This window comes from Lepisosteus platostomus, chromosome 13 (assembly GCF_059453375.1).
Source record: "Lepisosteus platostomus isolate fLepPlt1 chromosome 13, fLepPlt1.hap1, whole genome shotgun sequence".
NCBI lineage: Eukaryota > Metazoa > Chordata > Actinopteri > Semionotiformes > Lepisosteidae > Lepisosteus > Lepisosteus platostomus.
This window is the reverse complement of record NC_142623.1, coordinates 38,676,135-38,691,361: the sequence shown is the minus strand read 5'-3', so window position 1 is coordinate 38,691,361 and position 15,227 is coordinate 38,676,135. Positions and strand designations below refer to the sequence as shown.

Below are 15,227 nucleotides of genomic sequence, written 5' to 3'. Positions count from 1 at the left end.
GAGCTTCTCTGCAGAGGGTACTGTGACCTTGAGCTCAGACACCCTTCCCCCCACCTTCCCCTCCAAGGTTCTCTACACTGAGGGTGTGAGTCCCACTAGCAAGCAGCATGACTCAAGCTGGGCGCTAATCTGTCTTCCCCAGCACTCTGCCACTCAGATTCTCTGTTCATTTCGGAGTTCTGTACAGGCACACAGCATGCTCTCTGGGGCATGATTGCAGGAGCATCTGACTGCAGAACAAATTTATATTTACTGTATATGTCTGTTTGTTTCTCATCATGAAATTGTGATGCTGATTGAAAAAGAGCTATAATAAGAAAATATTGAGATTTAATGTTTTTTTTTTATCTCAGGCATATGTAGGCTCTGGATGTCAATATTATTCTGCACAGTATGTGTTATGAATGTTGTTTTAGAATATGTAACATCTGTTAATGTTTTAACCCATACAGTCTGATATCAATCAATCAATTTTTTTGTGGGTGGGTAGCTGCGTCAGCATGTGTAGGCTGCAAAGGAACAAGTAATAGGTTAATTCCATGCTGAAAAAAAGAAGAAAGAGAACACAACGTTTAGGCCGTGGAGCCTTCTTCAGGTGTCATAATCAATTTTTTTGTCATATAAGGCATAATCTTTTTATCTATTTATCTTTTATTAATCAGATAATTAAATCCAAAAATGAAAAGTAATAATACTGTGTGATTCTGAAAATGAACTCTATTCTGCAGAATTTAGTTACAATTTTAAAATAAAATGTTAACTTTTTTTCACCTTCCATGATTCTGAAACCAGCTTGATACAATATTACAGTATTTATTTTAAACATACGATGCTGTTACATTGCATTACTTTATTTTAAGCATATGATGTTTAATTCAGTCATGGCTATACAGTAAAAGTAATGCATCCCTAAATATAGCTGAAAGTTAGAACTGTGTCATGTTTTATTTGAATGTAGTCTTCTTTCTGTAACAAGCATAAAACCTTCATAAAAGTTACAGTTCATGTACTGAAGATCAAAAAGAAAAACATTTGTAAAGGCAAACACTCCACACAGTTTTCAGAAAAATTACAAAAAACTGTAGCAGGTGCACTGACATTTTATTAATCAGACATGACACAAGTAAATTCATTATGCTGATTAACACGTGTGATCAACAGGATTGATCAGCAGGGGGTCAATTGTACAAGTTACCAGATAGTAACATTTGTGGTCACTGTTGGAAGCAGTACAAGCTGTGCATCTGTGACACATACAGTACTTGAACCAGGTTGCAGATGCTGTCTTGTGGGACTCTGTGCCATTCGTCTAGTAGAACTTTGATACACATGCGCCTGTTCACTAGATGCTGCATGTTCTACTAGCTTGTCCTACAAATGTTCAGTGGGCTTTATGGTAAGTACTTTAGGATGTCCTCCTTACTGTATAACAGTCACATTCTCATATCTCAACACTGCCATTGTTACAAAAGGACATGAATGTTCTCCTGACATGATGAACCAGCCAGGGTTCATCCAGGGTAATAAGTAAAAGCTCAGTAGTGACACTCTGGTTATGACCATCACACTTGGACCATCCTGTCACAAGATCTGTTGTACACAACAACTTGCAACCATCTTATGCCAGTTACTTCCTGTGATGACTGATTCTCTTAATGTTTATTAAAAGTTTTCAGAATTCCCAGAATTTCATATCATTTCATTAAAAATAGTTTCATTGTACAATGTTAAAAGTTGCTTTAAGAAATATCTTGTATGATACTGCGCGCAGCACTTTGGTTGCTTTAGGTTGTGAAAGGTTCACATTTCAACCAATTTAATGATTTCAGAGCAGCTAATTTTAAAATGATTTTCCTCAGTTTTCCAGCTGCAACTCTAAACCTGTGATTTGAACCTCAGTCCAGTGCATGAATCTGTGTCCAGCTTTATTTAATTCGCAAGACACAACTATCTTATCTTTGTGCTACATACATATTTTCTCCACTTCAAGGCTGATCACTTCAAGTGTAGAAGGTTTTCTCCGAGTGTGGCATGTGCAGTTTCCTGCCAAGATATTCCACCCCCTAAAGCCACACAGTACCATCTGCAAGTACCAGTGAATTCCTCAACACCACAAGGTCATCCTCTCACCATGGGAAAAATAGGGGCTTTTCAGTGTCTCCAGGGGATTATAGCACCATAACAGGCTCAAGAACTGAAAGAACCTGGTTCTCTGCCCCTCCTATTAAATTATGAGTCGCACCAACATTCTGCAACTGTTCAACTTATTTCCTGCTGTCTCTGAAGTACCTCCCATTCTCTCCCCATGTACTGTAGCATCTCTTCCAGATTCTTCTACATGAAAAGGGTGGCCTGTCATCGTAGTAGAATTCAAGAGTATTAAGATACCTAGGGCATTAAATTGCTAGAATGGATTCAATGACTGAATCACTTTCCCATTTACTGTACTAACGTAGCTGTTAGGTAGCTTTACACTGTGAGGAAATAGGACTAATATGGGTGAACACAGTTTAGAAGGGCAATGAAAAGGTTATAGAGCTATAGATTGTAAAGTTGGATTTCAAGTATGTTATTTGTTATGGCATGGGACTCAGCTCTGATTAAAGCTGAATAAGGCAGCACAATGTCTGCCATTTTTTATCCCTCTGTCTCTAACAGTTTAGAGGACTCTAAAAGGACAAAGTAATTTTTGTTGGCTCATGATAAGAATCAGCCCTTTATGGTATTTACTGGCCGCAGCCTTCACTGTCGCTCCAGTCTCTGCAGGCAGTGAGAGACTGCCTCTTTCCGTAAAACAGATCAATACTGTGATAAAGTTTTCATTCTGCTACCGTATACATAATTCATATTCACTCAGGCGGTCCTGTCTTTACTATTGATTGGCCAAAGTAACAACAACGCAATCAATATAATGAATACAATCTTGGGGTCCTGCTGAGAGATGCCACATGTGTTGAGATATCAATTAGCGGTGATGAGTTTATGAGTTTACTAGATAGAAGCAGCAATAGAGGCAGTGCACTTAGAACATTTTTTTTTCCATAAGAAATGCAGCTTGGATCAAAATTAAAAGGAAACGCTCAAATGTTATTGCATTTCTCCTTGCACAGTCACACCATCTGTACTACATTTAGCTCCTGTAATGACTTATGTTTGCTATCGGGAACGTGCACAGGAGCACAAAACGTAGGAAATTATTTTGTACATGTGGTTAAAAACTGCATAGAAATCCTGAATTGCTCCAGTGTGCACCATTCATTATATACTTAACTCCCATACACAATGTCCCAAAACTATTTGTAAGCCAGTTATGTATAATGAGAAGTGACATGTAATAGTACGAATTTTTAAATCTTAATCAAGATAATATAAAGGTATATGGAAATTCTGAAATAGAAATAGTACTATTAGTTCACAATGAAACAGCATGCATAAAGTGCATACTGTAGGTACCCAATATACAACTGCTTTAGACAGTGAGTGCTTTGTGTGTTGTTATGGTCACCTTCTGCATTCCTGCAATGGACTGGTGTTCCGTCTAGGGTGTATCCTGCCTTTTTCCCACATTGCATTCTGGAACAGGCTCTGGGATTGCTGGGATAGGTGCTGGCTCCCCTGCAATTATTGGGATAAAGCAGTTAGAAAATGGATGGATGATTCCTCATATATTTCCTTGTGACGGTGGTGTACATTTTTAAATTCTGCTTCTGCTGCTGGATTTCACAGTCAGACAAAAATACTTTACTCTAGCCCCACAGCTCCTTTGTGCTTTTCATGTCTTTTTGTGATGTACTGTAGGAACTTAACAAAAAGAGGAGGGTGTGGCACTGAGCTCAGTAGGAGTTGAAATATGAGGTGATTAATATGAACGTGTTTTTATCCCTTCTGGCACGGTAGTATATTTATACTATACCATCCATAGAGTAGTTCTGCCTGATTAGAGCATTTTTATGTATTTTTATGCCCTTGCTGTTAGTTTGTTGTTGTTGAGTTATTTGCATTTTTATAGGATAGCAGCAGAATACTAGTTCTAATAGACCAATTTATTTTTGTTGATAAATAAAAAGACTGTAAGAGCAGTTATTGCTTTTGCAAAGGGTTATTGTACATGTTGTACAATGTTCACAAAAGTGTAAACGATGGGAATAATGAAAGTCGTTAATATAGTTTGTGACAGTTAAATGTGGGAGCCTTTGATCAAGAAATGAGGCTGATTTTCTTTCTCAAAGACACATTCTCTTTTATGTGTCCTTGTTCAATTAGAATTCCGTACTTAAAATATTTACTTCCATTATACAAAAGTTGCCTCTCTGGAAACAGATTCAAAGCATAGAATTAAATGTATTGATCTTTAGTTTATATTTGCATATCTGACCAAAATGTTTCAATGTTTGTTGAACCCGTTCGTGGATTTAATTTTGCAGAATATAATCAGAAGTTACATTTATTCCACTTGATGACTGTTTTACATTCTCCTGGGGAGTTTGGTATATGGATTTTGGAAGGCTGTGTTTATTCCATTGGCTGTGTTATGATTCCAGTCCATAAGACTGATGCTGTTCAGACGCTTCACAGCATGACCCCTAAGTAACACAGAAATTGAAGAAATACTTTCAAAAATATTTGAAGTCAACATTTTCCATTTATGATTTTGTTTTAATTTTCATATGCAATGCACTTCTGTGCATGTCTTTTTTAAGCTACACTAGAAAATATTACACGTTACAATGTAACAATTTTGTAATTGTAATTACAATTGTACAATGTAATTACGTTGTAATTTTTCTTTATCTCGTCGAATTAAATACTTAAAATCACCAGTTCTTGGTTTTAGTTATTTGATATTTAGCGTGCTGGCAACCGGTTCACACAACCTGTAATGTCGGCCGTGTCTGTTACAATACCTACAGTATATCTCTACGTGCAGACTTAGTTGTAAGCAGTGGAAGTGATTGCACTGTTCATAACTGAACCATCATTGCTGTGATCTCTAAATCCCACAAAACAAGTCCTCATGCTTGTAATGATTCTGTTCATATTTGCTAAAAATTGCAGGATTTCATTATGACTAAGCCCCAGTCGAAATCTGTACAAAAAAACTGAAAGTGCCAGCAAAGTTCACATAGCTTCTACATGCGTTCATTGCACAACCTAACAGATTGTACATACACTGACATCAGCATTGCTATCTCGTAATTACAAGATAAGGGGGTGATTGTTTTTCCCTTAGTGGCAGCAATGAGCTTCCGTAAAAGTTCCAGTGAGACACATATAAAGAACAAGAGTTCAGAACGACCTCCATTACTTCATATTGTGGGGTATTTGTGCTGACTTTACAAAGAAGAGAAATGTGAAAAGTAAAAAAAAAAGTTTACTTTAGAAACTAATTTTGCCAAAATTTGAATGCAGGTTGGAAAGCAAATTTGATTTAAAATGTATTTTCACCTGCAATATTGTAAAGTTCCTAAATAAGTTCAGGTAAAGGTTTATTTCATCCCGAAAATAAGAGAGACACACCTGAAGAAGGCTCCACAGCCAAAATGTTGTGTCTCTTTTCAGCATGTAATACACCTTTATTTGTTCCTTTGCAGCCTGTGCTTGCTGACACAGCTACCTACTTGAACTTCTTGATTGTATTATTTATACAGCATCAACAGACTCTTAAATAGCAAAAGTAACTTTTCAGATATGTTTGCCATCTAAATTAGCATCAGCATAAATTGTCCTGAATTTAAATATGAGGAAGAATTGAAATCCTTGTTGTGCTAATTGTTAGCTATTCATCTGGAAATCTCTAGATGGGAGCTATTGTACTAATGGGTGTTAATCATCTAATTATCCCTTTTAATTATGTTTTTGCAGATTACAGCTGAAGTCGATATACATTTTTAGAGTGCACTATTGTTTTTTCTTTCTAACTGAAAATGATATTTACCTCAATCAAATTAATGCTTACTAAATCAATCCCCACAGACAGGAAAAAAATATATTTTAGAGAATTATATATAAAATCAAAATTTAAAATGGATGTTTATTCTCTCGCTAGTTCTTAATTTTCTTCTATTTAACATGCCACAGTTCTTTCTAAACTCCACAGCTTTAGTGTCAACAATATCAAGATATCAATCTTTTATGCATTTGCACAAATGTAAACTTCCTTCAAAATTGTAATCTCAGAATCCTCAGGCAAACTATTGTGGTAATATTTCCTCTCCAACTTCAGGTACACAATTTTCTTTAATTTCAAGCAGACATGATTTATGGTTGTTCTTATTCTGTACACGCCACATGTGAGAGAAGGTTTACAGATGAGACAATGTCTTATTATGTATGTAAAACCTCAGTAATAATTCTCTATTCCCATGGGTATACAACCTGCCAGTTCCATACAGAAATTACCACTAGCCCATAGGTCAATCTGTACTGTGATATAACATCTGTAACCTTAGGATATACATCTCAAACTAAACTGTCCATCCACCACTCATCTAAAGTTCTTGTGGTACTTGTACATTTATCATGCTTAACCCCTTGGGCAAAGTATGTGATCTGTAATCCCTTGGGTACACATCCATAATATTTCTGACAATGTGTAATTACCATCCCTTAAGTTATTATGCCTTCAGATCCCTATTCCTAACCTTTTGGAGCATAATGCCTTCATATCCCTCAGGTTTAGAAAATAAGGGCACTAGCACTAGAACAATATTACAGTAATAACTTTATATGACACATTTACTCCTAGTCTCTCCCTTTTAATATTTAGGCAACATTGAGTCTTACAAAGTTTTAGTGTTTAAAGATCTGAATATTTCTCCATCAGTGTTATTCTGATAGATCACATAAGAAGGACCTTGTTAGTCAGTCTGATACATGAGAAGCACAGTAAATCACTTAATATTAATTAGCTGTTTTTATTGTGTAATGCCACTCTACATTATGTAAAAGAAAGGAATTGATAAAAATGAAACATCAAATTAGCACTAAAATATAAAATCAGTAATAGTGGTGTGCAGTGTTAGATGAGTGCAAACTTTTATATCATGGACAGTATTGAAAAAAGCTGACTGAGGAGATCAGCCAATGAGAATATTGTCATGCAGAGCAAAGGTTGTACCTCATGGTCCTGGCATTGCTGGTCTGAAACTGTGCTGACTGACCAGTATTCACTAAGTGTGGGACACAATTAGCTGCATGTTACCTTGCCTGGAGTTGACCAGACTCTTCCTAGTTAGCAACATATCGGTAATCCCTATTACTTGTCAGGCGCCTGTGAGCTTTCAGTGTTCTCAGTCAGAACTATTTCACTCTTCCAATTACCTGTATCATTTGCCCCATGGATTGCAACATGAAAAATGGCAAGAGGCTCTGAATGTGTATTTTGGAGGAGAGCATGCCCAGTCCTCACCATACACACACATTCTGGTATGAGAGTCAAAGCAATGGGAATGAGAGTCAAAGCAGAGAAGAAATATAATGAAAATAATGGCTATTTCTCAATTTAACTCCATGCTGTTTCTTTTCATTGCCTTGCTTACATTTCATTAATACTGAATATACAGACAGCGAAGGCTATAGTTCTTCTTCCTTTAAAATGTTGTTCCTCCGCAACCCTGAATGCAGTACGTAAGTAAGTAATTTAATCTATAAACATTTGTTGTATCTGTAGTAGATGCGTAATAGTGGCAGACATTCAAAGCTGTTGACAGGTCAGGCTGAGAGCTGGAAAGCAAAGGTTCAGCTCTAGGTGGAGGTAGTTAGTAACAGTGCCAGTGGGGCAGATGGCTCATGGTGGAAAACTGTGCTCTGTTCCTGTAATACTGGTTACTTCCTGCTGGTTTCTCTCTTTCCCTTTATTCCTCCAAAAAACGTCTTGACATCCTGCTTCTCCTCCTCTCCTCTGAAAATGTCATTGACTCCATGTGTCAAAACCGCATTCAGGGTTATCCTGAATGTGTCATCCATGTGTCGCCCTCTTGTTTGAGAGTTACTCCAAAATAAAAACAAAGCAGCAATTTTAAACCAAATACAAAGCACAGGCCAAGAAATATGACCTTGATGAAATATGACTTGTAGACACAGAGGTACAAATAAACACCAGTAAAAACAAACCAAAACATAGTTCTTACTAATTTTGAGATCAATTATCTTAATTTAACAACTAATTATGAAGAATAACAAATTGTTACCACAAATAAAAGGTGTGGTTTAAATTGCATATTATAAATAACAGATTACACAGCAAATCATAGCAAATAACAGATTGCAAAGCAAAAAATGTTCTTTGTATTTTATCCTTTTCAGGATTTTGATTTTTTTATATCATTCAATAAACAAAGTTTTTCATATCTGTGTTTAATTTCTAGAAGGTACTGTAATTAGCATTCATTGTCTTTACTAGCTTTACTAGATTCCAACTTCCAAAAATTCCAAAGATTCCAAAAATTATTTGGTGCCCAATGATATTCTTAAAATATAGTGATTTTAAACATTATAAAAAACATCTTTATTCAGTTTAAATGAATACTGTATTTGTCTGCATGTGTCCTGTAACAAAGCTAGCAAAGTTGGGAGACTTCAGTACTGAAGTGTGAGTTAAATGAGCTCAGGTATTCGTGATCAGTGTCATCTATAAGCTTCTATGCAACGGATGAAGAAAAACAATCAGAAGACATGATGTCAAGGAATGTCAAGCAATTCAGAAATAATTACAAATACAAAATAGTCATATCTTTCAAATACAGGTGAACATTAACAATACCTTTCTTTAAAATGATGTTTTAGGCAGCCTATCTTGGCTGCCTTTCTTAATATATATTAAAATGATGAATCTTGAAAGTGGATTTCCTTTTGCAACTTAGAATAGCAACAGCAGAATCATTTACTGTACGCAGTGAAGCTTATTCCAGTGGCACTAACTTCACTACTTGACTGTAACTTTCTGTCATTTTCTCTCTGACTCAAGGCAGTCCACCCAGCTGTTTCAAGAAGTCAATGTCATTTTGCTCATCTCCCTGCCACATCTTTTTTCTCTGTTACAGCAGTTCCTATCTCTAATGAAAATTTCAAAGGCGTGTCCCTCATCAAAGCATTTACTTTTCTCTCATTACCCTGGAGAAATTAGAGTTTGAAGGGCTTATTGCTTTGTCCATGAAGACTTGGAGTCTACAATACAGGCTTGAAATGTAGAATGCATGCTGTAAATGTGCAAAGTGTGAATAAGTATTGAGAAAAAGCAGGACATATTCTGCTATCTAGTATGATTTTTACTTTTATAAGCCAGAGAACCTGGTCTTGTTTGAATGTGAAGCACTTAAAATCACACCAGGGATAAAAAGAAACTTAGAACATTATCCACACAGATTTTTCTACATACTGTTTCCTCTTTTATTATGTTATGCAGATGTTTTCAGTTATATTAAGGTGCATATGAAATTTAATACTAACCAGTTTTATTGGTGACTTTCTCTGTATTAATCTTTTTGATGAAATAGAGCAAGACTTATCTAGCAGTGTAGCTTACAAATATCTCCCACAAAAGGTACTCAGAGCTATTTTCTTTTTAATAAGAGTGATCTGTACTATTTAATTTGCTGTTATTTTGTATGAATGTGTACAGTATTAAATCCAACTCATATTCCCTCCATAGCACTCATTATAGTTACTCTACTGGTTCAAAAATTCTTTACCACATTTTGTCACACCCACATAAAGTCTTTACATGTTCCAGAGCTATAAACATTTTATACATTTTGTATTCAACATTCTAAGAAAAAATAGTAAGTTGTTTCCCCAGCACTGCCTTAACTGAGCTTAATTTAAACAGTTTTTTTTTTCATTTTCTTGAAACTGTAGTGGAATAGAATGAGTTCTGTGAAAGACTATCCTTTGAAATAGGGCTCTATTACATCTCTGTGGATTTTGATGCATTTTGGATTTTCTTCACATACATAAAAAGCTTTTAAGGGTACACATGATCTCGCTGACAAAAGGAAAAAAGACATACTGTATCATGAATGCTATGTGAGAAGATGTATATTGATTCCAGAAAGGAATTTTCTGTGTATTTGTATATTTATTTATGTATTTCTTTATTTTATTGGCAGGAAATCTTGAGTAGCAAAATTATTGGGTTACACTGGAGTCATAAGCAGTTTTATCTTCAAAAACAGACCACTGTCAACTACGAACTGTTTTGAACAACAACAATATAGTATCCCAAATATATTGTAACACCTTTCACAGTTCATGCCTCCTTTTTGCATTATCTCAGGGTAAAGATTATTGCCTGCTATATTGAAAGCCTCTGCTGGCTCAAGAAAGAGGAATAAGACACTTTCACAGAGAGGGCAGGAGAAGAAATTCCAGTAATTATTTCCAGTAAATCGTGCATCCGATCATGGTCTTATAGAGGTTTCATGTAGATTACATTACATGCCAATTTTTAATTCTGTTCTTCTTATAGTAAAACTCATGGGAAATGTATTACTCCTGCACAGCTAATTGCTTAATTCAAGAAAATAATATTTACAAGCATAAATCATCATACAGTATTTTAAGTTTCTCGTGGAATTTAAAGATGATCACACTCTTCTGAAAAAATAATATTGTCTCGATTAGTAAATGAATGGTTTAGCCCCCTACATGGAGTTTGGAGCACAGATGGAATACGTCTGATGAACTGTGGAAGGGTTATGGTACACATCATCTACTGTAAGACTCTGAGCTAGATAAGGGGACATCAGGCCACCTGTGTTTCTGTGTTCTGTGCAGGGGCCACCAAAGACATGGGGAAGATGTTGGGTGGGGAAGAGGAGAAAGACCCAGATGCCCAGAAGAAGGAGGAGGAGAGGCAGGAGGCCCTGAGGCAGCAGGAGGAGGAAAGGAAGGCCAAACATGCTCGCATGGAAGCCGAGAGGGAGAAAGTACGACAGACCATCCGTGACAAGGTCAGTACTGGCCGGTCAACACACCAAGGAAGGCTGGGGGGCAATGGCTGTTTTTTAAACCAGAACTAGACAAACCGAAAAGGAATAGCTAGGGCCATAAATAAGAGCTCTTTTGAATAGGAATAGAAAATGAGAGAGGCAAACCAAATGCAGGTTTTGATATTACTTAACCATATTTTAAATAAGTGTGTGTTAGCATGCGCAAGCAGATAAGACAGTATAAAAAACATTACAATTTATTCCTCATCAGTACAGTCGAACTATTGTCTGAACTTTGTCAAACAACTCAATCAATCAATCAATCAATCAATCAAAGTTTATTTATCAAATACACAACAATACAGCATTCAGCAGTAGTTGCTGGCAATGAAATGTCTTTTCTACAAGCTCACCGGGAGGGATAAAAATCACAAAATTAAGGTTACGTAGTAATAGATAATAATGCAATAGAAATTGAATCAAATAAACTCAGACAAAACTCAATATAAATAGAGCTGCTACCGTATGTGTCCAGGGTGTATGCCATATATTATGTCCAAGTAGTGCAGTATGCCGAGTACAATGAAAGCTTTATGTCCATGTAGCCATTACGGGTGATTTGCTGAAGGAGCTGCAGGTTGGCTATTTAGCAGTCTTATTGCCTGGAGGTAGAAGGTGTTCCATAATCTGTTGGACTTTGACCGGATTCTTCGGTACCATTTACCAGATGGTAGGAGAGAAAACAGTTTGTAACTGGGATGACTGGGGTCCTTGAGAATGGACCTGGACTTCTTAAGACATCTAGCTGAGTAGATATCCTGGATGTTTCGTAGCTCACAGTCGGGAATGAGCTGCGCTGACTTCACCACCCTCTCTAGTACTTTGTGATCCTGGGGAGAGCAGTTCCCATACCAGGCAGTGATGCAACCAGTCAGGATACTATCAATAGTGCACCTGTAGAAGCTGGCCTGGATATGTGATGCCGAACTTCTTAAGCCTACAGAGAAAGAATAGGCACTGCTGTGCTGTTTTGACCACGATGTTGGTGTGGTGGGTCCTCTGTGATGTTAACTCCCAAGAACTTAAAACTGCTGACCCTCTCCACTGCAGTCCCATTGATATAGATAGGTATGTGATCTCCTCCTAGGTGTTTCCTATAATCCACAATCATCTCCTTAGTCTTACTGATGTTCAGAGAGAGGTTGTTCTCCTGGCACCATGCTGCCAGGGTTTCAACCTCCTCCCTGTAAGCAGACTCTTCACCATCTGTGATCAGGCCGATGACTGTTGTATCATCTGCAAAGTTAATGATGGTGTTTGAGTTATGCCTGGTGACACAATCATGGGTAAATAAGGAATAAGCACACAGCCTTGGGGGGCTCCAGTATTTAGAGTCAGGGTAGAGGATATGTTGGTGCCCACCCTCACCACCTGTGGACATTTTGTCATGAAGTCCAGGATCCAATTACAAAGGGAGGTGTTCAGTCCCAAGTCTTGGAGCTTGATGACAAGCTTTGAGGGCACTATGGTCTTGAATGCTGAGCTGTAATCAACAAACAGCATTCTCATATATGTTCCTTTCTTATCCAGGTGTGAGAGGGCAGTATGGAGGGCAGTGGCAATAGCATCCTCTGTTGATCTATTCTGGCAATACACAAATTGCAGTGGGTCTAGGGTGTCAGGCAGTGAGGAGGTGATGTATGCTTTGACCAACTGCTTGAAGCACTATATGATAACTGATTTGAGTGCAACAGGCCGGTAGTCATTCAGGCAACTGGCTCTTTATTTCTTAGGAACAGGGACAATGGTGGTTTTCTTAAAGCAGGAAGGAACTATAGAATGAACTAAAAAAAGATTGATTATGTCCGAGAAGACATCTACCAGCTGGTCTGCACATGCCTTCAGAACATGGCCAGGCCCTGATACGGCCAGGGATAGTATCAGGACCAGGAGCCTTGTGTGGATTGTGTCTTTTCCGGGTTGTATCTGGATTCTATCCATATTATCCATATTGTATCTATCCATATCGCCAGAATTGAAAGCAGCTGGTCTAGCTTTAAATTTGGCGCAAATCTCACCGTTTACCCACAGTTTCTGATTTGGATATATGCGAACAGTAATCCTGGGAACCACGTCTTCAATGCAGTAGCATAGTCTGTATACAGACTGATATTATTTCCGGATGTTTTGTGGAAGATCTACCAGTCAGTGGTAGCAAAACAGTGACTTAATGTAAAATCCGATTCATCCGACCAACGTTGAATGGCCCTTAACGCTGGCCTTTTCTGTTAAACTTCTGCGTGTAAATGGGAAGTAGCAGAATGGAGGCCTGATCGGATTTGCCGAAAGGAGGTCGGGGGAGAGCTTTGTAACCATCCCGGAAGGGAGTGTAAACATTGTCCAACGTGTTTGTTCCGCGCGTCGGGCAGTCGATGTGTTAATGTAGATTAGGCATTGTTTTCTTCAAGTTCGCACCGTTGAAATCACCCGCTATGATGAATGCTCCTTCAGGATGTGTATTCTCGTGTCTGTTAAGGTGACAGTGTTCATCCAATGCCCTTGTGAAGTTCACCTGCGGCGGAATATACACCACTGTGAGAACTCCCGATGTGAACTCCCTCAGGAGATAGAAAGGGCGACATTTTATTGTCAAATGTTCGAGATGTGTAGAGCAGTTGTTGAAGAAGTCTGTTTTTTTCCTAATGACATCAGTTGGGAGACCCTTTTTTTCACTTGACTAATATTCATGACATAATATAAGTTTAATACCTCTCCTTTGATCTGAAGAATATTGATCTTCATTTATTACTAAGCATAATTTATTTTTATTAATAATGTATTTCAGTGGAAAAAGGTGCCAGAGATTCAGAGCAAAGAAACTGTAAAGCCCCAGGAGAAAGAACTATCAACTTCCTGTGTAAAGCTATAAAAAGAAGAGAAAGACTCTAAAGAGTAAAGTACAAGGTCCAGGCTGAGCAATTTAAGTGCTGTGAACCCTTTGTTTTTATTGCACACAAATCCTAGGTCTAGCTTGTGCTTTTCTCGTTGCTGCTGTTGCTGTTTTTGAAAACCATTCTCCGTGGATTTCCACCAAAAGAAAAACGGTCATTCATATTTCAAATCCTTGTCAAAATGACTTAACCTCAAACTGTTTTGAATTAAAGGTGGTTTCATCTCTGTATTCAAAATTCTTAAAATTATTTATAAAGAGGCGTAACATGACAAATATTTAGAAACAGAAAATTATACAGTACACTTTAAATATAGCTTGAAATATTCTTTCATCTAGCAGTTAAAAAATATTATACTAAAAATAACAAATAGATTTAATACTTTTATATTTTTTAAATAAGTTTTAATACTATAATGTCATTTTTAGATTGTTTAATCCTTATGTTTTGTGGACATAAGATATACATTTTTTCTATAAATAGGCCTGTAGAACAAAAACTAAATGTCTTATTTTTCTTTTTTAGAAGAGCACTTTAACTGTTACTATTATTAATTCTAAACAATAAAAACTATATCAATAATTGAGTTTTTGAGATTATTTTGCTATTAAATATTCTTATTAATATTAATTATAATAGTGTTGTTGTTGTTGTTGTTTCTCAAACATGCTCAAAGAAATAATGCATTCTTCAAATGATTCAATTTTTTTAACATATAGTCGTCTGAAATCTCGATATTCTTTACTTGCACATTGGTGTCTTATCACCTACAGATCCTTCACATATTTGTCTGGTGTCAAAAAGACAAGGTAGTCAGTGTTCACCCACTATTGCTCCTCTTGCGTCACGATTGCCAGATTTTCAGCAGTTCAATGTCTAGTTCCTTTTTAACCCCATTAGTTTTATTTTATTACCATTGCATGGTTGCATCATTGCCAAGGGCCTAGTTCCTACAAGTTATAGCTGCCCAGTGCAGCACCATTTTGTTTTATAACAACAATAAGCATTTATGAACCCTTTTATTGAATAAATTAATCTAAAAGGGTCATTCTGCTTTTAAAAAGGGGTCAGGTATCTAAAAAGGCTGAAGTAAAACTATGCCTTTTAAGTGAAAAACAAATAATGAATTGCATAATAAGCATGTTATTATGATTTTATGGAATATATAAATTATATTTAAAATAAAAAAATATAACAGCAATCATTCTGTAAATGTATCCCTATGTTTCTTTTGTGTATGCACTTCAATCTTCAACAGGCATTCATTTGCTTCACTCTTTAGAAAGCTAATCAAATAAAAAGTTGAATATAGTGTAAATACCAAGATTAACCAATTTTAAAATAGTTA

At 36.7% G+C, this 15,227-nt stretch overlaps 1 protein-coding gene across 3 annotated transcripts in view; it reads left to right on the top strand.

Annotated features, from left to right (window-relative positions):
* The window catches only part of cplx2b (complexin 2b), a 69,661-nt gene that overhangs the window by 40,560 nt on the left and 13,874 nt on the right, over positions 1 to 15,227 (top strand). For all 3 annotated transcript variants that reach the window (XM_088604562.1, XM_088604561.1, XM_088604563.1), the window contains exon 3: positions 10,774 to 10,949. In XM_088604562.1, coding sequence (XP_088460688.1) covers positions 10,774 to 10,949 — 176 coding nt within the window. The remainder of the gene's footprint in view (positions 1 to 10,773; positions 10,950 to 15,227) is intronic.